This window comes from Aspergillus aculeatinus (assembly GCF_003184765.1).
Source record: "Aspergillus aculeatinus CBS 121060 unplaced genomic scaffold BO66scaffold_23, whole genome shotgun sequence".
In the NCBI taxonomy this organism is placed as follows: domain Eukaryota; kingdom Fungi; phylum Ascomycota; class Eurotiomycetes; order Eurotiales; family Aspergillaceae; genus Aspergillus; species Aspergillus aculeatinus.
In genome coordinates, this window is record NW_020291492.1 from 435,794 (window position 1) to 463,121 (window position 27,328).

At 55.4% G+C, this 27,328-nt stretch overlaps 14 protein-coding genes across 14 annotated transcripts; 5 read left to right on the plus strand and 9 right to left on the minus strand.

Moving 5' to 3' along the window:
• The first annotated feature begins 383 nt into the window (after positions 1 to 383).
• Positions 384 to 2,009, plus strand: BO66DRAFT_391866 (oxidoreductase, short-chain dehydrogenase/reductase family). The gene is made up of 7 exons (XM_025647366.1): positions 384 to 757; positions 814 to 933; positions 983 to 1,183; positions 1,248 to 1,412; positions 1,467 to 1,610; positions 1,672 to 1,826; positions 1,887 to 2,009. The coding sequence occupies exons 1-7, from the start codon at positions 687 to 689 to the stop codon at positions 1,922 to 1,924; spliced, it is 894 nt and encodes a 297-aa protein (XP_025504217.1). The 5' UTR covers positions 384 to 686; the 3' UTR covers positions 1,925 to 2,009.
• Positions 2,010 to 2,103: 94 nt separating this feature from the next.
• Positions 2,104 to 2,626, plus strand: BO66DRAFT_86911 (uncharacterized protein). The gene has a single exon (XM_025653666.1). The coding sequence runs from the start codon at positions 2,222 to 2,224 to the stop codon at positions 2,501 to 2,503; it is 282 nt and encodes a 93-aa protein (XP_025504218.1). The 5' UTR covers positions 2,104 to 2,221; the 3' UTR covers positions 2,504 to 2,626.
• Positions 2,627 to 4,555: 1,929 nt separating this feature from the next.
• exg9 (putative exo-beta-1,3-glucanase) lies at positions 4,556 to 6,921 on the plus strand. Its single transcript, XM_025647367.1, has one exon. It carries the CDS (start codon positions 4,808 to 4,810, stop codon positions 6,797 to 6,799), a length of 1,992 nt encoding a protein of 663 aa, XP_025504219.1. The 5' UTR covers positions 4,556 to 4,807; the 3' UTR covers positions 6,800 to 6,921.
• A 1,360-nt stretch (positions 6,922 to 8,281) lies between these two features.
• On the minus strand, positions 8,282 to 8,649 carry BO66DRAFT_438397 (uncharacterized protein; the record flags this gene model as incomplete). Its single annotated transcript, XM_025651054.1, has 2 exons — positions 8,282 to 8,303; positions 8,357 to 8,649. The coding sequence occupies 2 exons, from the start codon at positions 8,647 to 8,649 to the stop codon at positions 8,282 to 8,284; spliced, it is 315 nt and encodes a 104-aa protein (XP_025504220.1).
• Positions 8,650 to 9,308: 659 nt separating this feature from the next.
• BO66DRAFT_471376 (uncharacterized protein) lies at positions 9,309 to 10,195 on the minus strand (the record flags this gene model as incomplete). The annotated part of the gene is made up of 3 exons (XM_025652854.1): positions 9,309 to 9,468; positions 9,524 to 9,601; positions 9,660 to 10,195. 3 exons carry the CDS (start codon positions 10,193 to 10,195, stop codon positions 9,309 to 9,311), a joined length of 774 nt encoding a protein of 257 aa, XP_025504221.1.
• A 424-nt stretch (positions 10,196 to 10,619) lies between these two features.
• BO66DRAFT_451321 (uncharacterized protein) lies at positions 10,620 to 11,242 on the minus strand (the record flags this gene model as incomplete). The annotated part of the gene is made up of 1 exon (XM_025651865.1): positions 10,620 to 11,242. One exon carries the CDS (start codon positions 11,240 to 11,242, stop codon positions 10,892 to 10,894), a length of 351 nt encoding a protein of 116 aa, XP_025504222.1. The 3' UTR covers positions 10,620 to 10,891.
• Positions 11,243 to 12,805: 1,563 nt separating this feature from the next.
• On the minus strand, positions 12,806 to 13,364 carry BO66DRAFT_438400 (uncharacterized protein; the record flags this gene model as incomplete). The annotated part of the gene is made up of 2 exons (XM_025651055.1): positions 12,806 to 13,093; positions 13,188 to 13,364. The coding sequence occupies 2 exons, from the start codon at positions 13,362 to 13,364 to the stop codon at positions 12,806 to 12,808; spliced, it is 465 nt and encodes a 154-aa protein (XP_025504223.1).
• BO66DRAFT_374109 (uncharacterized protein) lies at positions 13,284 to 14,983 on the minus strand (the record flags this gene model as incomplete). The annotated part of the gene is made up of 5 exons (XM_025645579.1): positions 13,284 to 13,318; positions 13,625 to 14,147; positions 14,221 to 14,594; positions 14,647 to 14,751; positions 14,813 to 14,983. 4 exons carry the CDS (start codon positions 14,981 to 14,983, stop codon positions 13,778 to 13,780), a joined length of 1,020 nt encoding a protein of 339 aa, XP_025504224.1. The 3' UTR covers positions 13,284 to 13,318; positions 13,625 to 13,777.
• A 676-nt stretch (positions 14,984 to 15,659) lies between these two features.
• On the plus strand, positions 15,660 to 17,546 carry BO66DRAFT_322516 (GMC family oxidoreductase; the record flags this gene model as incomplete). The annotated part of the gene is made up of 2 exons (XM_025643766.1): positions 15,660 to 15,875; positions 15,939 to 17,546. The coding sequence occupies 2 exons, from the start codon at positions 15,660 to 15,662 to the stop codon at positions 17,544 to 17,546; spliced, it is 1,824 nt and encodes a 607-aa protein (XP_025504225.1).
• A 190-nt stretch (positions 17,547 to 17,736) lies between these two features.
• Positions 17,737 to 18,852, minus strand: BO66DRAFT_411389 (ketopantoate reductase family protein; the record flags this gene model as incomplete). The annotated part of the gene is made up of 3 exons (XM_025649287.1): positions 17,737 to 17,892; positions 17,944 to 18,602; positions 18,663 to 18,852. 3 exons carry the CDS (start codon positions 18,850 to 18,852, stop codon positions 17,737 to 17,739), a joined length of 1,005 nt encoding a protein of 334 aa, XP_025504226.1.
• Positions 18,853 to 19,029: 177 nt separating this feature from the next.
• Positions 19,030 to 20,940, minus strand: BO66DRAFT_322530 (fungal specific transcription factor domain-containing protein; the record flags this gene model as incomplete). The annotated part of the gene is made up of 4 exons (XM_025643768.1): positions 19,030 to 19,440; positions 19,494 to 19,779; positions 19,832 to 20,243; positions 20,298 to 20,940. The coding sequence occupies 4 exons, from the start codon at positions 20,938 to 20,940 to the stop codon at positions 19,030 to 19,032; spliced, it is 1,752 nt and encodes a 583-aa protein (XP_025504227.1).
• Positions 20,941 to 22,650: 1,710 nt separating this feature from the next.
• BO66DRAFT_438404 (uncharacterized protein) lies at positions 22,651 to 23,401 on the plus strand (the record flags this gene model as incomplete). Its single annotated transcript, XM_025651056.1, has 3 exons — positions 22,651 to 22,791; positions 22,860 to 22,987; positions 23,041 to 23,401. The coding sequence occupies 3 exons, from the start codon at positions 22,651 to 22,653 to the stop codon at positions 23,399 to 23,401; spliced, it is 630 nt and encodes a 209-aa protein (XP_025504228.1).
• A 699-nt stretch (positions 23,402 to 24,100) lies between these two features.
• On the minus strand, positions 24,101 to 25,444 carry BO66DRAFT_411391 (acyltransferase family protein; the record flags this gene model as incomplete). The annotated part of the gene is made up of 1 exon (XM_025649288.1): positions 24,101 to 25,444. The coding sequence occupies one exon, from the start codon at positions 25,442 to 25,444 to the stop codon at positions 24,101 to 24,103; it is 1,344 nt and encodes a 447-aa protein (XP_025504229.1).
• A 679-nt stretch (positions 25,445 to 26,123) lies between these two features.
• On the minus strand, positions 26,124 to 26,968 carry BO66DRAFT_284910 (uncharacterized protein; the record flags this gene model as incomplete). The annotated part of the gene is made up of 2 exons (XM_025643112.1): positions 26,124 to 26,483; positions 26,780 to 26,968. Coding segments are annotated over 2 exons (549 nt in total), but the record flags the coding sequence as incomplete, so codon positions are not given.
• Between the last annotated feature and the right edge of the window lie 360 nt (positions 26,969 to 27,328).

Below are 27,328 nucleotides of genomic sequence, written 5' to 3' on the forward strand. Positions count from 1 at the left end.
GTACGGGGCATTTATAATTTCTCCATATCGCTCTTATATCTATAGACGGCATACTGAGAACATTTAAAACAGGTAAAGGCTAATAAGTTCTCGATGTACCTAGAGACCCGATTACATTGCCCAGTGAATATCCAGATCCGGGTCAACGCCAGCCTGAGGCAGGAGCCACGCCGCAACGGGACCGACCGGGTCGAGGCCGAGAATAACTCGGCGTAAGCGGGGATTTTGCCCCGGGGGCCGAGAGCGGTGAGAGCTTTTGACCACGATGGCCGAGCAGCACCACGTGACTATCTCTGCATAGCTTAGTCAGTGACCCTTGATCTGCGGTATAATTTCTTCATGTCCGCCATTCACAGGGCAGCAACGTCATTCACCCCATACCACCTCAACAACACTGCTCAGGCGCAGGAGAAGCTGCATGCTCGGGACTCATCTCATACAGCTCGGGCCAGACGCAAGACCGACCACAAAACATGGCGCTTATCGCACCAAGCCCTCCTCTGCCCCGCGCACCTGGCCAGACAGCTCGAGCACTATGACGCATGCATGACTGAATGATGTGGTAGTCGGGGCCTGCCATATAAAACCGGGTTTCCACCCTCGACTTGTCCTGGCGAAATTGTCAAACCACCTTCCTCGGTATAAGGTAGCTATCTCTCGCACACATACCCCTGAAAAACCGAATCATGTCGTCGCAAATGGGCAAAGATGGCACCTTCCAGCCCCCGCAGGCAAAACAGGCTCAGAGCAAGCCGGGGTACGTTTCCACGTTTGCAAGCAATGGAGCACAGCAGGGGCTAACACATCGAATAGTCTGGAGAAGGAGATGGCGCCATCCAGCGAGTCCACCAAACTGGAAGGCAGCGAGGGCTTCGTCGAATACACCGGCTCCAACAAGCTCAAGGACAAGAAGGTCCTGATCACGGGCGGAGAGTGAGTCTTCCCACCGGTGCAAGTGTGCCATACTGACCAACTGATCCAGCTCCGGAATCGGTCGGTCGGTCGCTGCATTGATGGCCCGCGAAGGGGCCGACATCACCATCGTATATCTGCCCGAGGAACAGGAAGATGCAGAACACACGAAGAAACTGGTCGAGAAGGAAGGGCGCAGTTGTCTCCTGGTCCCGGGCGACCTGCGGAAGAATGAAACGTGCAAGAAGGCCGTGGAGGAACATGTGAGCAAGTATGCTGGCCTCAGTCTATCTTCCTCACACTACGGGACTAACACAGCTGACCTGCTCTTGTAGGTTCAAGCACATCAACGTTCTCGTGAACAACGCATCAAAGCAGTACATGTGCAAGGACCTGGCTGAGATTGATCTCGACAAAGTCGAGGACACCTTCCGCACCAATATCTTGCAGATGATTGCCATCACCAAATATGCACTCCCGCATATGTCCAAGGGAGATTCGTTAGTTTCCCATCGCAACTGCACGATTCTGGCAGGCTAACCCATCCTCCGCAGGATTATCAACAACACATCCGTCACCACCTTCCGCGGCTCCGGCACGATGGTCGATTACGCATCAACCAAGGGAGCGATCGTGGGCTTTACCCGGTCGCTGGCCCTGCAACTCATGCCCAAGGGCATTCGGGTCAACGCGGTCGCGTACGTTTTGCCCCTACTATTTCACAGATGTCATCCATCCTCTGACTAATAGTGGCGACAGACCCGGCTCCGTATACACCCCCATCCAGATTGACACAAGAGATGCCGAGTCCATGGAGGGCTGGGCGTCCGGCAAGCCGCTGGGCCGTCCGGGACAGCCCTCCGAGGTGGCGACGAGCTTTGTCTTCTTGGCTAGCAAGGATGCGTCTTTCTATTGTAAGTGACTTTGGTTCCTTGTTCTATGTAAGTTCGGGGCTGTTACTAATGACATTGCAGCGGGACAAGTTCTGCATTGCTACCCTCTGGGAGAGTAGCGGCAGACATGACGGGATGAATTGAGATGTATGTTTCGATGAAATGAGCATAATCAATACGAAATAATGATTTCATACATAAGGTAGCACCGTGAATTATAAATCTATACCATCGGGAACTATGAAATTTTATCTTTCCTAGAAGACTCCGTGAATCAGTCGAAAGTTTGTCCACCAGCCCGTTCTGTTATATATTGCTTGGACCGATCAAGCTGAGCCCCCAGCACTTTCTGCAGCAGCGTAATACAGCAACCAATCATTCAAAAGTCAACTTTACACTGACCTGGAAATTTGTGAATGCTATGTACACTATTTATCTTCTCGTATTGCCAATGCCTACAACCTCTTTTCTACTGTGCTTGGCGGGCTACCCGATGGCAATCATATGTGATCCTGCTGCCGGTGAAAAGACAAGCATGTCTGACGCAACACTTCCTTTTCCCGCCAGGCTCGGGCAGAGTGAGTTGTGATGCCAAGTCGGGAGTTCTGCAGCGGGCGCTCGTGTGTGGCGGGCCATGTGCCAGGTACTGCGTGGGGCAGGTTGCAGTGCTTGTCAGCCTCAGTGTTTCAGGATGTTAGTTCTGCGGTTGGTGTTCTTCACCTGGTGAGAAAAAATATCACAAAACCGGCAGAGATTGTGTGCCCAACTATTGCAGCTGTTCTCGATATAAAAAAGCACAGTAAGGGGCGTCTGATGTAGGGTTCTCCCCGAACCGGTGACATTGGCACAGCGACAGCGAATAGGGAGAACCTGCCTCCGGACCAAGTGCCAATTTACGTGATTCTTCGACCTGTAGAGCCCGTTCGTGTCCTGGTGGGGATTGACTATGCAAAATCGGGCAGGACCCCTGGCATGAGTCTTCTGCAGGCACCTCCTTTCTCCTTTCCGGCACCACGCGGATACCACTTCCTCAGCGCCAGTCCACTCATCTCGATCGATGCTTGTCTAGTGATTGACCCAGGGGATGCAGTGGGGCCAGGCTCGTATGCACGGGCCAGACGAATATCTGAGGCCCTGCATCGATTAGTCACCCGACCATCTTGAGTCAACGTTATACAACTCGCCATGGCTGAGTAGATTCAAGCTCCGGGCAGGGTATCATCCGGTGCTGCCAGGAGCCCGTTGGCGCTCAGGGGGCTTCATCTCGAGGATATTGACAGGCGGGTGGTAATTTCAACACGAAGTCTTAGATTGTGGGTGTCTCACTGCAGCCCAACGGGGGAGCAGGAGGCCTGAACTAAGTGGGGCCCGCAGACTAATCACGAATTATGAATGTGACTAAACTCATACAGCTAACTATGCACAAATTTCAGAACAATCCAACGGGATCCAACGGGGGAGCTGAAGGGGTCAACGCAGTGGGGCAGACATATACTAATCATGATCGTACCTTACCAGAACCAGACTGGACTCTCTGACTAGGCACAAATTAAGACTAAAGCCCGGTTCAGCCTCGAACTGGCTGGTCGACCTTGATTGGCGCTCTTGCAGTCCAATCCGCACGGCTCCACGCTAGTCCGCACGCGATCTCAGGGCTAATGAAGAAAACACCATCTGAAGAACCCTCACGGTCGTTAACCGAGATTGCAATGTCGCATTGCTCCAATCTCTGGGTTAGATGAGCTGACCACCATGGAGATTCTGCGTTCCGTGAGAGCTTCAGCTTGCCTGCAAAGGGAAACTGGTCGTATCGTCCTTCAGCTGAGATGGACCCTGGATGGACCCTAGATGGACCGTACCGGTAGGGCTGCGAGTATATAATCTGCATCCTCAACCCATGAGTTCAGATGGGAGTCAGGGTCATTAACTGTCATTCTTTTACCCCCAGTCCTTCGTTCATCATGGCCAAGCTCAGCTGGCTTCTGACCTCTAGTCTTTCTTTTGCCTGTCTTTCCACAGCACTTCCTGCTGGCTCTCTTTTGAAATCGCAACCTCAGTCTTTTATCTCTCCTACTAACTACAGTTCTTTCGATGTCGACCAGTGGATTCCTTCAGCGGACTATGTTCCGGTCAAGGCAGGCGTTCCTTTTCTGATTCAGAACAAGACCGCGCAGCCCTGGAACCCCGTCTCCCCTCACTCGCACGGGGGCAACCTCAGCAACCTCACTTATCCCCACCAGAAGCGAGCCAGCTGCGGCGGTCCCACCCCGGACAGCCCCAGCACCTTCTGGTATGAGAGTATCACTCATAACGGCGAATCCTCCTTCCTCGACTCCTCCTACAAGGCCAACTACAAGGTCTTCCGCAACGTCGTCACCGACTATGGCGCCGACAACACCGGTGCCACCGATGCCTCTACCGCCATCCAGAATGCCATCAAAGGTACGGTTCCTGTCATGCAACGGCTTATGCAACGTACTGATCTCCAGGAAGCCGGAGCCTCCAACGGCCCTGACCGCAGCAGCGGCTCCATGGGCACCACCGGCCAGCCGGCCGTGGTATACCTGCCCGCCGGCACGTACCGACTCGACAGCCCCCTGCAGCTGTACGTTGGCACCGTCTTTGTGGGAGATGCGTTGAATCCGCCCACTCTCAAGGCCAGCGCCAACTTCCCTACCGACCACATTATCTACGGAAAGGATCCCAAGTTGGGCGGAACCATTAACTTCTACATCGCGTTCAAGAACGTGATTATCGACTCGACCAGTGTTTCCACCTCGACTGCCATCACCTTGCTGGATTGGACCGTCTCGCAGGCGACCCAGCTGACCAACGTGGTCTTCAACATGCCCGACAACTCGAACCACGTGGGTGTGACGAGTCAGTATGATTCGAACAGTAACATCATTCTGGTGCGTCCCACCACCGATCTAACCCTAATGCCCCAAGGCTGACCATCCCCTGCGCAGAATGACCTGACCTTCTACGGCGGTGCCATCGCCATGGAGCTGAGCGGCCAGCAGTGGATCCTCAAGGGCATCAACATCAACGGCGCCAACGTCGGTATCAAGGCCGGGGCCTTCGAGCTCGTCTGCCAGGACTGTACGCTCCAGAACGGCGCCACCGGTATCGACGCCAGCAGCATCTCCGGCTCCCTGACGGTGATCGACTCCACGGCCAACTACCTGGGCAACATGATCATCTCCTCCAACGCCGGCGGCAGCGCCCAGAACTCCATCATCCTCGACAACGTCGCCTGCACCAACAGCGGCAGCACCGTCTCGCTCAACGGCAACGCCGTCCTGACCGGCTCCGTCACCAACACCTGGGTCCACGGCAACCTGTACTCCGGCGGTGCAACCACCCCGGCCTACGAGCAGGGGCTGAGCGTGACCACGGCGCGCGCCGACGTCCTCCTCGACTCCAACGGCAAATACTTCACCATGGCCCCGCCCACCTACTCCCAGTACTCGGCCAGCCAGTTCATCAACATCAAGAGCGTCTCCGGACTCCCCGTGTACGGCGACGGCGCAACGGACGACACCGCCAACATCAACGCCATCCTGGCCCAGTACGCCGGCTGCAAGATCATCTACTTCCCCGCCGGGACCTACATCGTCACCGACACCATCCTGATCCCCTCGGGCTCCATCATCATCGGCGACGCCTACGCCTCCGCCATCAGCGCCACCGGCGGCAACTTCTACAACCCCGATGCCCCCACGACCATGGTCCAGATCGGTAACTCCGGCGACGTGGGCACCGCCCAGATTTCGGATATGCTCTTCACCGTCGCGGACGTGCTGCAGGGCTGCAAGCTGGTCGAGGTCAACATCGCGGGCTCGACGCCGGGGGCCGTGGGCTTGTGGAACTCGCACTTCCGCATCGGTGGCGCCGCCGGCAGCAAGGTCCAGACCAACTGCTACGGCAACCCGGACATCTGCAAGGCCGCATGGGGCCTGATCCACCTGACGGCGACCTCCTCGGCCTACATCGAGAACATGTGGGGCTGGACGGCCGACCACAACCTGGATGGCAACCTGGAATCGACCACCGTCTCGACCGGCCGCGGCATGCTCGTTGAGGCCACCAAGGGCACCTGGCTCGTCGGTACCGCCATGGAGCACAACACCCTGTACCAGTACAACTTCGAGTACGCCTCCAACGTCCTCAGCAGCTTCCAGCAGAGCGAGACCCCCTACTGGCAGGGCTGGGGCGCCCCCAGCTCCGGCATCGCCCCCGCCCCCTGGACCGACAACCTCATCGCCAGCGACCCCACCTTCAGCGAATGCGACGCCGATGACGTCGGCTGCCGCATGGCCTTCTTCGAGCGCATCCGCGGATCGAGCAATCTGTTCCTGTACGGCGGCGGTGTCTGGGTCTTCTTCAACCACGGCGGCAGCTGCACGGGCGACTGCCAGGCGAATGCGATCCGCATTCTGTCCAGCGAGGGCAGCGTCTATCTGTACGGCACGAACGTCAAGGCCATCACCAATATCGTGAAGGAGAACAAGGTCGACGCGGCGCTGGAGAGTGCTAACCAGGGTGGTTGGGGTGGTGTCGTGGCGGCCTATCTTCACAGTGCGGATGGCGCGACCTCCTCGGGTGGTAGCAGCAGCAGTGGTAGCAGCGGCAGCAGCGGCAGCAGTGGCAGCAGCAGCAGCAATGGACCTGCGGTGACCGGCAATGGGCTCAACTGGTATAGTTCGTCGTTGACCGACGGCGCCACAGCCTACGAGGACCCCGAGTACTACTACTGCTTTGGCGGAGCCGCGGCCAACTTCCCCCCGTTCGCGAACTGGATGGGCTTCACCGAGATGTTCGACCTGAACCAGCAGACGTCGATGGCCTTGGTCGAGGACGGGCCCATCCAGGGCGATATCTGGAACGCGATTGTGGAGGTCTCCGCCGATGCCAAGGTCGATCCGAGATTGATTCTGGCTGTTGTGATGCAGGAGGTATGTTGTCTCTCAGGGCTTCCATTTGTAGCGTGATTACTAACCGAGTTTCCTCACAATTAGTCCAGCGGCAACGTCTACGTCGGCTGCACCAACAACGGGGTCGAGAACTGCGGCCTGATGCAGGCCTACGCCGGCTCAACCTCCTTCGACGCCAGCGACCCGCAGGGCAGCATCACCCAGATGATCGTCGACGGCACGCAGGGCACCGCCGCCGGCGGAGGTCTCGTCCAGTGGTTCAACGACGACAATGTCGGTGCCAACACGGGCGGCAACCCGTACAATGTGCTGCGTGGCTACAACTCGGGCAGCATCAACTTCAACGATCTGGATGACCCCCAGGATGCTACCGGGTCGTACGTCAGTGATATCGCCAATCGCTTGCAGGTGAGCTTTCTTCCGTGGTTAATTCAGGACTGTTTGAGCTATGGCTAATGTTTCTTGTAGGGATGGAACGGAAATGATGGACACGGATACCGGGCTGCCTGTGGATGGTGATAGCGCGGCAGGATAATGACCACGGTTTAGTCCCGTACCCTTGCAACGTCTGAGCGTCGACGGCTTGTTCTCTGGAATGATCCGCGGAGCAAGAGCGGCTCTCTAGGATACGTCCAGACCCGCAAGAGAGAGGCAGCTACTTGCGGGTTGGTAAATAAAACAAATATAAAAAGTTGTATATTACCTTGTTCAGTATTCAAACCTCGACCTGTTCTGGAACAGCATTCAGGCCGACAAGGTCATTTGTAATCAGTCACCAGCCAAAGCATGCGTATTCGCTGTCCATCGGAACTGAACACCGCGGCTATGCTTTTTTGTAAACCGATCACTGTTGACAGTGTTGTGCTCCTGGTTAGTCTGGGTGTAGGGATTGCAATCTCATCGGTCTAGGCCTATCCTAGTCCCCGCCGTCAAGGTAGCGTAGAACCATGCGCACTAAGCCCGCAGAGCCCGGCGAGGAAGGGTAAACCCCGCAGGACCAGAGCAGGATTGCCAGTGCTCATGCCAGGCTAGAGTTCGCCTTCAAGCAAGCCCGGATTCCGCCGACCTTTGCCTCTCCACTGACCAGGTATCGGAGCAAGCGCTGCAGGTTCTGTGTGAATTCAATCCAGTCTTGCTTGCGAGAGATATCGTAGCCGCGCGAGAAATGCATGTGGAAGGTTTCAGCTACCGAAGAGCCCTTCGCATGTACCCGTTAGATCTGACTCAGAGGAAGAATCCACGAGCGATGAAGATTTGGGAACCGAAGAACCCGACAAGGAAGACCTCCTGGTCCTGTACCTCATGGCGAAAATTGCAGGCAAGTTGTCCCAGCATGATGGCCAGGATCTCGCCCACAAATTCCCCCTAGGTCTGCCCTGGAAACTACTAGATCCTCACGTTAGACGTGGTCGCACGCATCGATCACCAAGGAACACATGCCCCAGTGAAGGACAGAATCGGGATTCGCTGACTCTGCAGGCGGGCCGTTACGGCAGACTCAGGCCGGGACGCATATCGCTTACCGCCAATGAAGTAGTCTTATTTGACCTGAGTCGAGCAGCTTTAGGCAAAACATCAGCTCGGATCCTAGGCGCGACGATGCACTCCGCTTACCTTATCCACAGAGACTCTGTGGCATGCGTCCTGAAATAAGGGTGCATGGTCAGAGTCCGGAGAATATGGTCTTGTTTCGTCATGCAGGACTCAAACTCGTCTCGGTTCGCATATTTCCAGCTCTTGCGACGGAGAGTGACGGTTTCGGTGGGTCTCAATGCATTCTCCAGCTTCGTGGTATCGGGCACTCTGTCCGTCGGGATGATGCCAGATTTGCTGTCGATGGTGCCACCATCGATCCCCTTTGTCCAAACATAGGGAGCGACGTATAGGTCGTTGAATTGGTACAGCATGGATCGGAAAACATCGCTCTCAAGGGGGAGGGGCCAATCGTGGTGAACATATTCTCAAGGAGGTTGGACGTGGACGTGGATGGCAGCGAGCATGAGGCGAGGCGAGGCGCGACGCGAATCTGGGCTGTTGCTCGAGTATGGAAGTGGAGTCGATCCGGCGCCTGCTACGGAGTACCGTCCGGAGTACCGGGGTGGAAAAACCTCCCGGAGTAAGGGAGCACCCACGCTAGTCCCACCTGGGCCACGGTACCATGTGACTTCTAATCACGTGATACTGCGTGAGATAAGTGGTCAGTCCTTGGTTTGGTGGCATCAGACCCCGCAAACCAGCCCCACAATACCAGCCCCTATTTATTCGAAGTGCACCAAAAACACCTTGCAATTTACTCGGAGCCTCGTGGCCCACTATATGAACGATTTCCGTGGTACGTACCCTGCCAACGTAGAGGATATGGAAAGAAAGGGAAAGGGTATAGTCAAATACCACCAGGGAGACAGAATAGAACCATTGGAGAACCACTCAAGAAGTACTGGAGAAGAAAACTATCATCCCTCGGCCATGAGCCGGAGGGCAGTGAGGCTCGAGAAAACGGCTCGTCTGAGCACCGGTCAACCCTCTTACCGTCATGTTCCACTACGCAGTATTGTCCTAACCGCACCTAAAGCTCCCAGCTATCGATGGATCCTTGCCACGTGGGGCTGGGGAAAGGAATTCTGGGCGCTGCCGCTAGCCCCCAGCTCGCCCAGCGCATGGGACTGAAAGGCAGGTCGATATCGTTTGGTCTCAGAGGAAGGCAGTTGAGCCAACCGACGAAGTAACTTGAGGTGAGATCAGTATCGAAAGCAAGCAATCGCGAAAAGGAAGGTCACCCACAGTCTCCGGCCAGTTCCGTCCCAAACAAGGTTCTGGGTCGCTCCTACATAGGGTATATACCCGCACGAATAGAGAGCCCTGCAACGATATCAGCACCCAAAGCACCGAGACGAAAAGATGGGAAGCTGGCTCATACGGAAGCTTGTCTCTGAATTCAGCTCGGATCAGATCTCGCTCTTCACGAGGCAAGTTCCAAAAGGTCTGCGAGCCGAGGTCATCGCCCAGGCGGATTCCTGGCACAATGCTCCAGATGATGGTGTATATGAACCCCCCCGGGACACGGTCCCCGTCCCCTTGCTGCTCCGTCCTACTGTCGAGGAGGGTTGGAGTGCAATCCGGGCTTAGGTGCAGGGACGAAAACCGCTGAAAGGCCTTCACCTCGGTGGGCACCTGCGGCTTGGCTTGCCGGGCGATTTCCTCCGCGGTGTTGAACTCCGATCCTAGGATGGGGATCTGCTTGTACACGCGCATGAAGGCCTCTTCTTGAGGGCCCTGTTGGACCTTCCGCACACGGAACCTGGCACAGACATACGGGCGAATGTCGAAGGTCTCTGCATCCTCGCGGTCGAATGGGAAGACGTGTTCGTTGACCTTGGACACAATCCTCCACCTGGACCGGTCCAGGTGGATGTGTGTGCCCACTCTGTGCTCCGCCGTATCGAAGGAGGTCATACTTTCCATCAAAGGACAGGATGTGATCCGAGCGTACGACACAAGGATCCGGGGCTACCAGTGACGATCGAGGACTGACAGTGCGAGATGGAGTGAGAGGAGAGTATTGAATTTACCTACAACAGAAGAGAATGAACCTGCGGGTGGAAAGAGGAGAAGAAGAATGGAGTGACGAGGGAGAGAGGGGGGGACGATACAAGCCACACGGAAGGAAGATCCGTGGATCGAGTCACTATTTTGACTACTTCACAGTGATGCAGTGGATACGGAGGTTAGGTAAGGCAAAGCAATCTGTTGATCTATTACAAACCTAACCCTCAGGAGTCCTATATCCCAAGGTCTTGACCATAGATATAGTATACTAGGGCCTTGGGCCCAAAACAGTAAAAACAGCTGAATCATGATGTATATCCAACTCATTTATATAGCCAACTTGCTTGGTAATTATATCGGTAATACCACATTTATTCTTCCATCTTCTCATCAACTGGGAATACAAAAGTTACCGCAACAGATTCCGTGCTACCCGCAAATATAACTATCACCACTCTGGCATGTTGGATGTCCGAGTCCGAAGTAACTATCATGTTGAACTGCAGCTGAGAAACGCAGAACCGCCCTCTGCCTTCTACCCCTCTCCCACAAATCCAGCCTTCAAAACAGCACCCTCACCCCCAGGTTCAAAGACTATCAGGCTTAACCCTCGACAACCTTGACCTGCAAGATATACGGATCCTGGGTGTTGAAATTGATTGTGTGCACGCCGCGGGTGAAGACCGTGAGGTAATACTCGTCCGTCGTTTCATAAAACACGTAGGTGCTGCCGAACGACCCTTGCACCTCGGCCACGTTGATGTCCAGCTGGTACGTGTAGAAGATTCCGTCCGCTTTGGTGAACCGATACTTGTCGATGCCGGTCTCGCGCGCGAACACCGTGTCGGTCGCCACCCAGGTGCCGGCCACGGGCCAGCCGGCGTTGTAGGTGCCGGATTTCGCGGCGCTGATGAGTTGGAGGAGGCTGAGGAAGAGGAGGAGGAGGATGTTCATTTTGGTATGTTGGTACTTTGGTACTTTGGTTTCTTTGGGGTTCTTCTCTGGTTTGATTGGTTGTTTCGTTGCAGTGGCAGTGAGGGAGATGATAGTAGTAGTAGTTGCTGTTGTTAAAGAGTACAGTTGGGAATGGACTGTGAGGAGATTTATATTCTTCTTCAACACGGTTGTCGGGCCATTCGGAGGGCAGGCTCGCTGTCAATATTGTGTGATGTCTACCCCAGCTGCATTCAGCATTCAGCTTTCAGCTCTCAGCACATCACTGCTGCTCTGGGAGGGCCAAATAGCTGATGCATGCTTCATCACAGCGCCAGGTCAATGCGGGCAATGCCGATCGCGTGAACGCCGCTCCGAATGATGCGGTGCTCGGCCGATCAGCGGGGCGATCCTCGCCGCGTGCGCGTTATTGGTCGAGGCTGATGTTGCATTGCAGCTCCGCTGTATGCAATGCAGATTAATAGATTGTTTCCCGAGACATCCCCATCATCGTCACATCATTGAGTGCAATTTGCATGATAGAATGAGCGGTGCCAGGAAGCTGAAAGAAAAGGGGGGTCTGGGGGTTCTCCCCCGAAGTTGCTTATTCCGGTTTTCTGGTGTAGATCAGATGGGGGCCATGCATGTTAGCCCGGGTGAGCACGAGTGGCTTTGAGTGCTGAGACGTATAGAATCGCTGGAGGATCCAGATACAAGAGGAATGTCCCGTGGTTTGTGGCGGATCGGATCGAGCCTGCTGGGCGGAGGGGAAGAGAGGGGTCTGGCCTCATCGCTCCCCAGTAGTTTTCCTTTCCAAGCTCCTTGATTGACTCACTTACTCAGGCTGAATAGGTCAAAATTGCTTTCACTCACATTCGCCAAATCTCTGCGACGGAGGATGACGTAAAGACCGAAAAGTGATGCAGCCGAGGTCGTCTTCAGAGCTTATACCTCATACGTTCTAGTAGTCATAGTCTGGATCGGCATCGATTCATCAATGGGCTGAATCAATGGGCTGATGAGAGCTGAAAGAAAGAGGCCGAGGAGCAACCTGTCGGCGAATAATGACTATCGAACTTCACAAGCAGTGATCCCGACCACAGTGGTGTCTACTGCACTGGGCTTTTCCTTTGATAATAAGGCCCATATGACCGCCACTCAGCCTTCCGACCTTTGTGTTCCACCACACAATCTTATTTCTACCGAGCATCGCTAGAATCTCCAATCACGAGTAGATCCTTGCCACGATGGGCCAGCGAAGGGTATGTGGGGTGCCCGAGCAAGGCCCCAGCCTGCCCAGAGGATCGGGCTCCAAGGCTTGCTGCGTTCATCAGAAGTCAATCGGATGCAGTTGAACCAACCAACAAAGTAACTAGTTAGAATCAGCAATCTCTACCAAACCAGAAGCCGAGGGGTATGGGGTTCACAAACAGTTTGCGTGCAGATGCATCCCAAAAGAGGTTTTCAGCCGTCCCTGCCGCGGGTTCACACCCAGTAGAACGAAGAGCCCTGACGTAATCAGGGAACAGAACTAGAGCATCAAAGGTAATGCAGACGGCAGGTGTAACGAAGCCACAGCAGAACTTACGGGAGGGTACGCTGAAAGGCATCGCGAATGAGGTCTCGCTCTTTACGGGCGAGGCTCCAGAATACTTTGTTACTGCAGGCGTCTTCAAGGCGGATTCCCGGAACGATGTTCCAGACAATGGTGCGAATATAGCCACCCGGAACTCGGTCCGCATCTTCTTGCTGTTCCTGCTTATTATCAAGCAGGCTTGGAGTGCAAGTAACATTCTGTCGCGAAAATTGCTGGAAGGCAGCCACTTCTAGAGGGATATGCTGTCTGGCCTGCTGAGCACGTTCCCGCATGCCCTGCGACTAGTTATCCCACAATGGGGATTTGTCTATAGACCCGCATCAAAGCCTGTTGAGTAGGCTTGGTAGCGCCACGGTGATGCCTTTGTACAAGGAAGCGAGCGCAAGCATATGGACGAGTATCGAAGTTAGTTGCGTCCTCAGGTTCCACGGGGGCGACGTGCTCGTTAATGTGAGATAAGATAGTCCATTCGGCAGTATTCAAGCGGAGTCGCGCACCCGCTGCATATTCAGTTTCAGTATTAGCAAAGTAGACTGGCTGTGTCATCGTGACAACGAAGTAGTGGCAGTGATCTGTGGAGTGGGGATGGCAAACACGTCTGGTAATTCGAGATAGTGCGGACCACCGGTGAGTCGCAAGCAAAGGCCGGATTTGTAAGACTGATTGGAGGGTGAAATGATGATGAGAAGGGGGAGGCTGTAAAGGAGGAGGCAGCTATAATGGTGATGAAGGCGGGGGAGAAAGGGAGAGAAGGGGGAAAGATTTAGGCCACACGGAAGAGAAACCCGTGGGATCAGCTGACTGACCTCTTTGCTGGCAATGTTCATGATCAGATTCTTCTTAGTAGGAGGGAAAAATAAAACAATGGACAATGCATCAAAATTTGGCGTGTATAAGCCACCCCCACAACCTATAATCTATAGTGAATCATGTGATGCAAATGACCACCCCCTCCGACTCTACTCCTCATACGACCGCTGGTCCCCATTCAATGAGACCTCGTAATCTTGTCCCCGGCTGCCACTTTTCGACGAGGGCGCCAGCTGCGTCAACGGCAGTTCGCTCTCGGTGTCGCGCATGCGCTGGAACGCCCGCGCCGATGCCCCGGACTGCGCCCCAGTCTGGGACGAGTACGCCGCCTTGGCCGACGAGAAGACACCGGGAAAGGCGGCCTTGAAGACCGGGCGCATCATGGGGACGCAGGCGTTGAGGATGGCGAGCGCAGGTTCAGCGACACTCCAGAAGGCCGCCCAGATCATACTATACGAGAGGTCGGCAAAGTCGACGGTGGTGAGGACGCGGATGCGAATGATGGTGATGGCGGAAATGCTTCCTTTCTGTCAGTTTTTGGAGCTTTGCTTCGAGATTAAGTTTCAATGCAAGAAAAGGGCGGGCGACTCACAATAAGCCCATTCCGAATATACCATACAATGCCAGCTTTGTGGCCGTCGAGGTCTGCAGCTTCCAGATGTGATGCACGGGCAGGGCCATGATGACCAGATCGGTGACGAGATTGAAAGCGCCAATCGTCGAGAATGCCACGTTCATGCTCGCGCAGTGACCGGGGAGCGTCGAGTTCCAGTTCTTCTCAAAGGGTTGGCAAATCAGGAAGATCTGGAGCATGCTGCCCACCCAGTAGGCCGCTGCACAGCCCATGCACACCCGCGCGGCGATGCGGAACCCGCGCGTGACGAAGATGCGAAGGTAGAAGAAGAGATAGGAGAATTTGGCGAGGACCATGCAGTTGTAGTAGATGATTTGGTAGACGATAAGCATCTGTGCTAGTCAGTGACCGTTGCCGTTGCTCGGAACTGGATGTAGAACCCACTTTGAAGATGAGAATGGCGTTCTCGGCGGGAATGGCGGTGATGTGGTGGCGCATTCCCACGCGTGCATAGTGGTAGTGCATCGCTAGCATGCCATAAGTGTTGAGCTAATCAGGACCCCAGCTGTCAGTTCGCATGTCCATCATAGATTTCTCGAGGCCCTCGTACCATCGACCCGACGATACAGACATCGTCCCACCAGATCTTGCTGCGTCGGATTCGCCGCGAGACGAAGCGCAGCACGATCGCCAGAGTGCTCACGGCCACCAGCACCGTGTTGGCGATGAGCTGGTCGCGCACTATGGCATATTCGAAGACATTGTAGAACTGCATGGCCATGCGAACACCTGGGTGCCATGCATGATGGGAGACTTGCAAGACAGAAAGGAATTCAATCCCCTCGCGACCAGGAGTCGTGCGGCAATTCGGTACTTGAAGAGAATCCGCGAAACGCACGTGCAAAAATAACCCAACAATGGGGGGGGGGGGGGGGGGGGCAGACACCGATGATCATTGCGTTTTGCATCGCTTCTTGTCACAACAAGCGAAATCCACGGACATCCACCGAGGACGGTTCGGTCCTGCGAGTCAGCCAAGTGGAGCCCGGCATTGGCGGATTGTCGCATGGCACAACGGTTTTTGGCAGAGATTGGCGTGGCTAAACATGGCCAGACAGCCTAGACATGTCAAGGGGCAGAGCCAAAACCACCGGCGCTGTCAACCATGTGGATCGTCCGCTTGTCCCGCAGCCAATCCCAACCCTAACAACCAAAGGCGTTGCCCAGCGTTGCCCAGCTCCACCACGCCATGTCAATCTCAATTCCAATTCTGTCTGCAGGCCGTGACAGCGCCCCATTTTTCTTGATCCTGCACCAGCCTGCACTTGCCTGCTCGGGCTTTGTTCGCCCCTTAGCCTCGGCGACTTAGCAGTTATTTCATGCCGCCCCCCCCTGCAGCGGTTCCTCTCCCTCGGGCTTTCCTTCCAAACGAACCACAAGCTGATTTCTCGACAATAATGACTGCCGCTAAATCCTATGACTACGTGGTTGTCGGAGCGGGGACCAGCGGGCTGGTCCTCGCCTCCCGACTCACTGAGGACGCCGACGTCAACGTGCTCCTGATTGAGGCCGGAGCCAACCGCATGGGCGATCCGCGCATCGAAACCCCTGGCTTTTTGAGCACGTTGTATGGAAACCCTGACTTCGATTGGGATTATATGAGTGAGCCGCAGGTGCGTAGCAGTACATTGTCTCCGTTGCGTTTTTGACTGTGACCATACTGACCATGTAGGCAGGTCCATGTGAATAACCGCCAGATCGCCCAGCCGCGCGGTCGGGTGGTAGGGGGCACGTCGGCCATGAACTTTTCGGTGGTGATGTACCCCTCAGAAAGCAATTTCGCGGCCTGGAAGTCGCTGGGCAACGAGGGCTGGGGTCCCGAGGACATGGCGCCCTACCTCCGCAAATTCCACACCTACACGCCTCCGTCAGAGGCGACGTCGACCTTGCTGTCGCTGGAGCGCTACATGAGCCCGGAGAACCAGGGTACCAGCGGACCGGTTCCCATCACCCTACCGGATGTCTATGGGCCGTTCAACCAGGCCTGGGAAGAGGCCTTTGCCCGGCTGGGCTGGCGCACAGATGCGGATCCCATCGCCGGTCGCAAGATTGGCGCTTTCACCGCACCGTTGACGGTTGATGGGAAGACTGGTCAGCGCGGATATGCGGCAGCGTACTACTCGCCAGAGGTAGCGCAGCGGCCAAATTTGGACTTATTGACTGACACGATGGTGGAACGGGTGTTGCTAACTGAGGTGGATGGGGAAGTAGTCGCGACCGGTGTGCAAGTTAGAGCCAAGGACGGTGAGCGTCAGGAGATTCCTGCTGCACGAGAAGTCATTCTTTGTGCGGGAAGCTTGAATACCCCCCAACTGCTGGAGTTGTCCGGCATCGGCCAGCGCGAGTTGCTGGAGAAGCACGACATTCCAGTCATTCTCGACCGCCCCGGCGTGGGAGAGAATCTGCAGGATCACTGTTTGGCAAGTATCAACTTCGAGGTAGCAGACGACCAAGTGTCCGGCGATATCATGCGAGACCCGAACGTAGTGCAGTCCTTGATTCAGCTCTACGAGCAAACGCGCGGGGGGCCTTTGTCCGGCATGCCCATCAGTATGGCATATCTGCCGCTGGTTGACCACGATGGCCAGCTCTCCCGCGAGAAAGTCCACGAGTTGCTCGACCAGCATCTCAACCAGCAGGCGGCGGATCTCCCACCCGCGCTGCAGAAACAGTTCGCACTGCAGCGGGAGCTGCTCCAGGCAGGTCACAATGCCTCCTCGCAGTACATGCTCATGCCAATCCAGACGCATATGCTCCCCGGCGCCACGACGCTCGCTGACGTCCTGGCCAAGTCGCTGCCGGGCAACTATCTCACTGTGATGGTTCTGCACAACCACCCCTTTTCGCGCGGCTCGGTGCACATCCGCTCAGGAAATGTGGAGGACAAGCCCGTCTTGGATCCGAACTACCTCTCTCACCCGCTGGATCTCGAAATTCTGGCGCGACACGTCCAGTTCCTGGATCAAATCGTCGCGACGGAGCCGCTTGCGAGCATGCTGAAGCCCCACTCTCGGATTCCCCAAGGGGTCGTCGATTATAGCGACCTCGAGAAGACCAAGGAGGTGGTCAAGGAGCGCCTGTACACCTGCTTCCATCCGGCGGGCACCTGCGCCATGATGCCGGCGGAACTGGGAGGTGTGGTCGACTCGCAGCTCAAAATCCACGGAACGCGGAACCTGCGCGTGGTCGATGCCAGTATCTTTCCTCTAGAACCGGCCGGGAATATCCAGGCCACCGTTTATGCGATGGCTGAACGCGCGGCCGACTTGATCCGGGCGCACTGAATACTGAAAACAATGTACATATTATAAGACTTAATCCGCCATGGGAACGAGACCCATAGATGAACTGGTTGTATGATGTCCGTGAATGGAAAATGGACTGTCTTGGCTACGGAACTTCGGACGCGGCCCGTTGCGACCGGGCAGTAGGTTTATTGCGATCATCCATGAGGATCCTTCGACGCCCTCATTCCTAGTTCTGCCTAGTCGCTGGCTTGGTGCCTTGTAGTCTCCACTGCACACAGGCACACAACTGGTAGAGGGTGGACAGGATGGGTGTGGCGATACCTCTCCTCTGTGCCTCGCGAATTACCTCGCCCATGATCACTTCATGCTCCAGAAAGTTGCCCTAGCAATCAATGAGCCCATGTCTACTTCACTTGCAGGCTCGATCACTCACCTTTGCCATATCCTTCTGCATGCTGGGGTAGATCTTCCTCTCCGGGGGATTCTTCGCGAGTGTTGTCGCGATGGTTTCTTGAGGGAGGTCAATGCCGGCTGCGTGTGCGACCGTGAGAACCTCGGTCATAGCAGGAATGAGCAAAGTGTCCAGTGCGTTGCCGGCAATCTGAAGATCACCGGTGCTCAGCCCCGTCAGCGCAGAGATGGGATTGAAGGCTGCGTTGTAGACCAGCTTGCGCCACCGCTCTCGCTGCACGTTCGGTTCGTGATAGCAGTTAGTCTTTCCTCCAGCGCTGTAGATTTCCACAAAGTGAACTGCCGCATTTGTTTGGGCATCGACCCGGTCGGACGGACCACCGAAGGCGCCGATCTGCAGGTTGTCATGGTCGATTTGTTCGATCACGCCCGGGGCGATTTCGTGCGCGTCGTTGCGGCTGATGCCTGAGAGGATGATGTTGGCCGGAAAGCGTTCAGCGAACGGCTTCTCAATGTTCAGCCCGTTCTGAATAAGGACGATGACGGTCTGCGCGGGAGTCACTGCTGGAGCGATGATGTCGCCGATGGAAGGGCCGATATCGGGGATGTTCTTGGTGGTGCAGACGATGTAGTCATAAGGCGCCACGTCGCCGGCACCAGTCACGGGCACCGCATTGACAACTGAGTCTAGGATTAGTATCGTATCGCCGTCGAAAAACACAAGTTGGTAACTCTATATACCAGAGGTTGGATGCCAGTTGCGGATGTGGCCATGATCACAGGAAAGGATCTCGAATCCCCGATCGGTGACGGTCTGGAAATTGGACCGAAGAACGGCGGTGACTTCGGCTTGGCCACCGCATTCCAGATTGAGGGCAGCAAGGGTGCCAATGCCTCCACTGCCCAACAGGAGTACGCGAGACTTTGCCATGGTGATGGTGGCACACGAAGGTTCTTTATGAAGGTTCATCAAGATCGGCTGTGGAGAGTGAGGGGGAACCGAGAGGTCACGTGGCGGGAGCGGGGGATGATCGGAGACTCGGAGAGTTGGAGAATGGCTTACCTCGGCATCAAGTCCGAGGAGCGATGCAGGAGGCGCAGATTCCGACTAGAAAACAGACCCGCAGAAAATGTCCAGTCGCGGATCCCAGAAACTATCAATATCCCAGTCCAGCAAGGTATTGAAATTGTGGGCCGGATCGAGCAAGTCTGGCACGCCGCTCGCGCCCGCAGGTGCATTCGCCGTCTCGCTCGGCGCAACTGACTCCCTCGATGTACCACAGCTAGGATCAATGATCTCATCCAGAATTCGGGTGAACTTGGCCTTGACTTGTTTGCAGAACTCGAAGTTCCCACTCCCCGGTCGGGCGACCCAACTGAGACACGAGACATACACCGTCAATTCCCGAATCAGCTCTGCCCGCGAGAAGCCCGGAACAGCCGTCAGTGGAGAGGTCGACGAGCGGTGCAGCATTTCAGTGCAGAGAAGCTGGACACTCGGAAGGCCGTATTGAAGGAACTGTTTCTCTGGTTAGTGTCCGGCTGCATCTTGCTGGATCAGTAGAATCATACAAGATGGGTGAAGTCGTTCCGAATCTCTCGGAGTCGCTCGCGTTCGTCGTTGATCACGAGAATGGTGCTTAGGATGTCCTTCGCCACGAGGAAAACATTCGTGGACCGGTCGCCGGAGATGAGTCGATGTAACAAGAAGATCGAATGCAGATAATCCAGATTCAGCGTAAGGAGGACCAGAAGTTGATGGCTGTGCATTAACGTGGGGGTATGCCACATGTCGACCGAGTACTTCATATGGCTTGGACAGGTATCCCACATGACCGCTAGCCTCTGGAGCACATCTCTAAACGATAATCAGTCGTCTGTCTGAACCCCAAGTGCCTCATCGGGCATACTCAGCTTGCCTGACCAGATTGGCGCCGGTCACCCCCAGATGCAGCTCCAACACTTCCTCGCGGATCTTGGCAAGGAGAAGACGTAACCGTATGGTTGTGGCGGGTCGATGCTTTCTATCTACATTCCATCCGTGCTCGTCAATCGATCGAAGGCTTGACTCGTGCTCGTCGGGGTCGGGGTCCTCGTCAAGATCCAACGGAGGTTCCAATATGCAATAGTGTCGATTCATCAGTGGCGGGCGACCGAGAGCCGTCGCGATGGTCTTGTCCATGGTGTACACCACTGCGAGACATGCCCTACGCCACTGATGGACGAAGACTGGCGCTTGCTCTCGCGGGACGTCGTTCCGATGCATGCCGGTCGCATATATACAGGAGCATAACTCTCCCAGCGACGAATACAACCTGCGACCTGTGTCCGTATTAGCCGCATGTTGTCGGTGTCATGCCGAGTCTGTGAACTGACTGGAATCACCAAACCGGCTGACAGCAAGAAGCATCTGGTAGTATTTTAGGGATACGAGTAATTCGTTGACGAGCGGCAGGGCGTCGGTCAGAAGCGACAGATGCTCGGTGATCTCTAGGACCTGAGGCAGAATCTCACTCTTCCCGCGCTGCTGTGCGTCGATCAGTGTCACAGTGTGCTCGGGAATATGGATCAACGCCAGACTCGCGAGCGTGATGACGGCGCCTATCAGCTCCCACCGAAGATTCACTCCAGTAATAGCCTGGCACAGATCCGCCGCTCTCATCTTATGGGAGGTGGTGAGGGGTTTATAGGTGTTCTCGAAGATCCGAACCACCATGCGCAGACGGGCGGCATCCTCGCCCATGGAATTCTGAGCACAGATATCCCAGAGGTAGCTCAGCGCCGGCAGCATAACTGTCCGCGGGATGATGGGCATACGACTCAGCCCATAGATGTGCTCAGTCAGACACTTGAGGAGGCGGGACTCTCGACCGAAGAAGTCCAGGATCCGCAACCCCAGCTCAAGTTGTCTCGGTTCGATGGTGTACTTGCCCAACTCCGAAGGCGAATCGGAGGCGCCTTGACTCTCCCTCAGAAGATATCGGTAGCTGGTGGGACCCAGAAAGCCGGTACTCTCCATCGAGGGGGTGTTGACAACGACTGGCTGGGCGGGCAAGGCATCACGACTGGTGGCCTCAGGCGACGAGTTCGCAGTGGCTCTGTGGCTGGACGTTTAGCTTCAGCTATCAGAGAAAAGGATAGAAGTCACTACTCACAGTGGAACGGAGGCAGAGTTCCGCGACCTCGCTTGGATGGGATCGGAACCACGGTGAAAGGGGCGAAATGTTTTGGTCATTGGGGCGACCAGGTACACACAGGCAAGGTTCTTGGCGCTGCATCGGCCGCATTTGGGCCACACGTGGTCGCATCGTGTCTTGAGTTTGCGACATGGCTCGCAGGCTTGTCTTCGACCGTTCCGCCGTAGGGACTGAGGCGAAGGGGAGTCCATGTACGTGAAGGAGCTGGTCTGGACGACAAGATGAAAGGTTGTTGGTGACAATTTAGTCAGATCGAAGGAATTCGGCCCCGGATCGGATTTACGGCATCGGGTGTAGTAAGTCCGGATCACGTGCTCACGTCCCTCTTTCCACCTCATTCACCACGTGGGCATGCCATCTGAAGCATTCGAACTGTATAGATGAAGTATCAAGGTATTGAAAGTATAAGAAACAGCCAGTGAGTACCCCACAGTGCAAAGAAATAAGTACTAGATAGTTTGGTCTGATATCAACTAGCAAATGATCAACTAAAGGCGACAACATATATCCAGCCATTTACTCCGCAGGTACAAAAGACTGGTGGACACTTCTACGGCAACGTTATTCAACATTCAACTTTTGGCCAGCCCAAGAGACATCATGAATCTCTCTGAGCAGCTCTCTCAATCACGAGTCCAGCTGTCCATAAAAGAAACCTGAAATCCTGTCCAGTAATATTGAGCGGCGAGCACCACCACGTGGATGCCTGAGGCTGAGGCAGCAAGGCTGACAGGCTAGCCCGATGGGGACGAGCATATTTACAGGTGCCTAAAGATCCTCATGCCACTTTCATCTCAGACGCGAACAGGTCTATACGGACTTTACGGACTAGTCTGAATACGAGCTCGAAAGACCCTGATGGCTTGGCTTGAACCAAGATCCCCATCCGCCAAGGGTCTTGGGAACTAGCCCCAAGCTATTGACCTTACTACTCTACAGCCTGCGTACGTCGCCAAGGTCAACACAATCTAACAGAGTCTTGTGTCTCTAGAAGGTTATTTGAAGCTATGAACTCAGCGAGAGATCTTATTTCGGCTCCTAGAAAGCACGATGTAACTTGGTCAACTTTCCTGCCGAGCAGCTGCATCCCGAGACACCATCCAGCACGAGCATCAGCCGGGCAGGGCTGAGATTCCACGCAGGGCAAGCGTGGCCCCTTGCATAAGATACTGGACCCTGTCAGCTCGGAAGAGGGATTGCGCAGCCGGAATCTGCCCTGAAGACGCGCCGATGCAGCTGTCGGGGGCCGAAGGGACGTTGGCCCCCAATCCTCGGGGCCGTTTGAGAGACATTCTGCTGCACCGGATACAACCTCGACCACGCTCCAATTGCAGGCACTGTCTCGCGTTGTGCAACAGAGGTATAAAGACTGCAAGATCCGTCGCGGTTGAGATTGAATTCATCACACATTCACCTCATCTACCAGCCCCCAGCTTCACTGTCACTCTTTTACAGCTCCACTGCGTGGGTCGCCGTCACTCTTTTCATTCCACTCTTTCAACTATCTTTTCTATACTTTATTCCACTCCAACATGAAGCTCTCCATCGGAAGCATTCTCGCCGTCGCCCTGACCGTGGCCAGCTCCGTGACTGCTGCCCCCGCCGCAGTGGAGGAGCGAGCTCTGCAGGAGCGTGCGTCGAACATCATCATCGGCTACCGCACCGTGAGTAAGGTATGACGCTTCGAGGCTTATCCCCATCCCCACTTGTCAGTCATCATCGTATTCTGACAGCTCCCTAGGATCAAGCCGCCAAGTACAACAAAGCCGGCACCCTCACCTACGAGGGCAACCGCGCCAACATCCAACTCGGCGAGGGCACCTATCTGACCGCGAACCGCGGTGGATGGGCCGGTTCCGCCACCGACTGGTAAGCAATCCCTCCCCCTTGCCCTTCATGCTGCCAGCACTGATAGAGGAAAGGTACTGCGTCATCTACGCCGACAAGACCAAGTTCGCCGCGGCCACCAAAGCCTGGATCCCCAGGACATACGGCACTGACGGCGAGATCTGGTACAAGAAGGACAAGATCGACGCCTACATCAAGGCGGAGAAGAGCACCTGGACCCCGGCCGAGACTGTGCGCGTCTCCAAGATCGACGGCGACGACCACACCTACCAGCTCGTCGTGCCGCCCAAGCTCTCCGGCAGCAAGAGTCTGCTCGGGAAGTGGAGCAAGGGCCCGCTGGATATCTCCGTCACTTGTGCCGAGAAGAAGGAGAGCTTGCCGGATTCGACGGTGAACTATGCTACCTTCAACAACATCGTGGGGACGGCGCAGTAGGGGATGGCTTGGGGTGGTGTTGCTGCCACACTGTGGGGACGAACCAGGGGGTTGAGCTATCGAGAACTCAATGCTTCGTTGTGGTGGTCGTTGAGTAGATCCGTGGTATACTTGTGATAATGTAAGGAATATATGTCTAGAATGTCCACAAAGCGTGGTATTGAGTTATTTTTGTAGACGTTTGCTGAGTGCCGCCCAACAGCTGTCTCTGATATTCCCTATTATAGACCCAATTGTGTTTTGAGCTTGCTGGGATAATTATGACAAAAGGCTGGGACAGAAAATGGGTATGTGACTTCCAAGTTTAGATAGAGCCGGCTGATTCTTCTTTACAACCGTGCTGCAGGGTCTCTTTGGGTCGATGAGACCAATTTACCCAACCAGAACTGAACTCCACGGCTAGATTCCATGCAACGCGTATTTTGCAACAAAGAGTGCACCTAGCCTGAAAACCTGCCCGTATTCGTGGCTACAGCTCCTACTACACTCGCGGCTTTGCCGAGCCCACGACTGCGGTGACCTCTCCGAATGCACGGTGGGTGCCCACGTGTAGAACGTACGAGTTTATTGTGGACCTGCATGTAGAGTCGATGCTGTGAGAGAAAGCCAGTGCCGAATGCGACTTGTCGTGCGTCCATTTGAATAAATGGCCAAAAGGACGGAATGACAAGCCTCTGGAAGGTACGTCCCCTCCCAAAATCAAGAGGTGAACCATCGCTCCAATCTTTTCGCCAGCGTCACACACTTGTTATCTACATAAATAGTGTAGTAATGGGACGCGAGAACAACCACCGCCCCCAAGATAATTCCAGACCCCCACCAAGCCACATGGAACGCGAACGGATCATCTCGCAGGGCCTCCGCACTAGTCAGGTACGGGTTCCCGCTCGCCAGCAGATACACAAAATCTCGCAGGGGATTGCGCCACAGCTGGTAAATGGTCTCGTGGAGCAGGTACAGCGAGAACGAGATCTTGCCAAGATACTGCACGGGCCGGGTGTTGAGGGGCCTTTGCAGCCACGGGGACTGGGCGATCGCATAGACCAAACACGCGGCGCCCACGGACTTCCAGCACCAATGGTAGATCTCCCACCGGTCCTTCCACTTGGCAGGCTGGAGGGCAGCGAGGAACTGGTAGCCCCGGGGCAGCTGGCCGTCGCTGCCGAGGCAGAGGAGATAGTATCCGACCACGAAGGTGAGGAAGGTGATCATCCGGGAAAGAGTGAAGAGCTTTCGTAGCGAGGACCGGAACCTGCATTGCGCGGTAGAACAGGACGGCCGGGACAGTTTCTCCTCGTCGTCGAGGTCGTCATCTGCCATCGCGCTCGCCACAGAGGTAGTGTTGATCGCCCGCTCCGCCAGCCACAGGCCCCAGATGAATCCGAAAATGTCCCAGTTGCCAGCCCATAGGAAGAATCCCGCCAGGAGTGGCAGAGCCCAGAGTCGGAGCTTGGGACGCCATGCCGACAATCCGACAGTCAGTAGATACACCACGTTGGATCCGCGGAATTCTAGAGGCATAGTCCATAGCTGGCCGTTCAGACCGCCGCGATACTCGAAGGCGATGACATTGATGCTATCGGCCATGTAGCCACACAACCACTTGATGTGGTCCCACGGGCTGGTCCAGGGTTGAAGTCCATCGAGAAACCCCTCGTCGAAGGTCCAGTGGTACAAATCGAAGAAGAATAAGATCTGGCTCAGGGTGGCCAGGACAACCACTGGCAGATAAATGCGAAAGAGGCGCCGCACGATGGCGGAGGTCACTCGCGGCAGAAACTGCGGGCTGTGGCGGGCTTTGAGCAGACTGACGGAGATGGCAAAGCCGGAGATCACCATGAACAGAGTCACCATCGAATGGGCGGAGAAAAGAATGCGGATGGGAGGAAGCTGCACCAAGTGCCGATTGGCCTCGGGGGGTTCAGCCCAGAAGGAGACGAAAGGGTGCCAGACATCACTCATAAAGTAGTGGTCAAAGGCCACAATCGCCGCGGCGATGCCGCGGAGGCCATCCAGCCACTGGATGCGGTCATGGGCAGTCATTCTATGCAGGCAAAGTTCGCGCCGGACATTGTCAACCGATGGATTGTGTCACTGTCGCAGAGGCATGGATGAATCTTCAGCGGCTGAGCCCCTTTTTAATGGGGGTGGTTCAAAAGCAAGCACCATCTCGTATTGAGGCTCGGCAAGACCCTGAACATGGAGTCAGCCTCACCAATTATGGACACGAGGGAACCTGGGAGTGCACTAGTCTGCAAATGAGAGAGCCGTCAGTGGCTGGAAATTTAGGCAAGCAGGCACCAAAACTGCTTTAATTAGAGTCTGCAAATTGCAGCCATGGATTTGGGCAGTGCACCGGCCCACGTCCAGACCCCTTGCCCCACCGACAGGGTGGGCTGTAGTCATGGAGGGATGATTCTATTGCAAATCATGAAAGGAATGAAAAGACTATCTCGACAAGCGACCCATTGTGCATAGAGAGAATATATATCTCGATAGGTACTGTACACAATGCAGCTGAGGTTGTTCATTCTCCACGACAAGATCCAAAGAGAAAGAGTCGGAGGCATTGGATGTTTGCAACATTTGCTCAGCCTGACTGACTCGGATTCGGACTTTCTCCGATCCGATCCGCTCCGCTCCGACCCGACTGACTACCAAAACAACAAACACAGCAAACACAGCAAACAGTGAATCAGTCGGCATTCCACAGCGGAATGACGGCAAAGCCGGAGACTCCATCCTCAAAGGTGAGGCAAGTGTCGACATTCTCCGGCGTGAACGTGCCCACTGCCTCCCCGCTGCACGTGCTGTCGTGGTACGCCACAATCTTCCACCCCAGGTTGTTGACCGTCGTCGCCGCGTACCAGTAGTACTCCACCCCCAGGTTGAGATAGTAGCAGTCCTGCGGATCGTTGAGAGTCAGATACCCCCCGATCGTCGAGCAGTTGTTGTTCAGGCTGGAGACCTGCAGCTGCACCTCAAAGTCGGAGGGGATCGGCCAGGACGAGTCAGCCGGGATGGAGGTCACGCTGCCGGTCAGGTTGGAGAGCAGATGTCCATCGTAGTTGGCGATGTGCTCCTCTGCGGCACTATCAGCACGGAGCACTCCTCGGCTGGGGAAGATCTCTTACCCAGGTTCAAGGTCGTGTTCTTGCTGTTCGCCGCGTAGGTGGACTTGCAGTAGCATTGCAGAGTCGCTCCCTCATTGAGCAGGATGCATTCGCTGCAGGACTGCGAATACGCACCGCTACGGGACTCAATACTCGGCGTCGACGCATGGGGCAGGACGAGGAACTTACTCGGTTTTCCACTGATAGCAGTAGGTCAGCACAAGCCCTGACGACCAGAACAACCGCAAGAAGAGGAGGAACATACCGCTAGCGTGGCTTCGCTGTTGGTGATCTTGTTGGGGAGGTAGACACTACTGGTGATAGTTCCACTCCCGTCGCTGGTCGGACAAGTGCCCACCAGCCAATTTTCCAGGAGATAGATATCGGTGCAATCGTCCGCAAAGCCCTGGCTATGCACCGAGGTGCACAAGCCAGCAATCAGGAGAATGGCCGTGGTGAGTTGCATCCTGAACCGCGAGGAATGCTCCAGCGTCTTGTCGACTGCTCATTCATCGCGTTGAACCATCTTTATATACAGCAACATGAGGCTGATACTGTAGGCCCGACATGGTCTCCGCGCATTATTAACTGGGACCTGAATTTGTCAGGAACTACAAATCCCTCTCTCGAAGGTCCGACGATCCTGCAGGACTTGGGATGGCTCGAAACGGGCGTCGCTCCGGAATTTGGTCAAGAAACAGATTAGGGTCCATTTAGTGCTTATCTCAGCCCGCACCACAGGGTGCATTCGAGGACGACTCGGACGGAGCAGGAACAGCAGGATAAGCAAACACCGATGGAACTGCCTCGTATT

What these genes read in the sequence shown, in the direction of transcription:
- exg9 (XM_025647367.1), top strand. Translation starts at nt 4,808, where the DNA reads ATGGAGCTGAGCGGCCAGCAGTGGATCCTCAAGGGCATCAACATCAAC.
- BO66DRAFT_391866 (XM_025647366.1), top strand. Translation starts at nt 687, where the DNA reads ATGTCGTCGCAAATGGGCAAAGATGGCACCTTCCAGCCCCCGCAGGCA. An exon ending in GTGGAGGAACATGTGAGCAA is followed by an intron (nt 1,184 to 1,247) that starts GTATGCTGGCCT and finishes CTGCTCTTGTAG; the next exon opens with GTTCAAGCACATCAACGTTC. An exon ending in CATATGTCCAAGGGAGATTC is followed by an intron (nt 1,413 to 1,466) that starts GTTAGTTTCCCA and finishes CATCCTCCGCAG; the next exon opens with GATTATCAACAACACATCCG.
- BO66DRAFT_86911 (XM_025653666.1), top strand. Translation starts at nt 2,222, where the DNA reads ATGCTATGTACACTATTTATCTTCTCGTATTGCCAATGCCTACAACCT.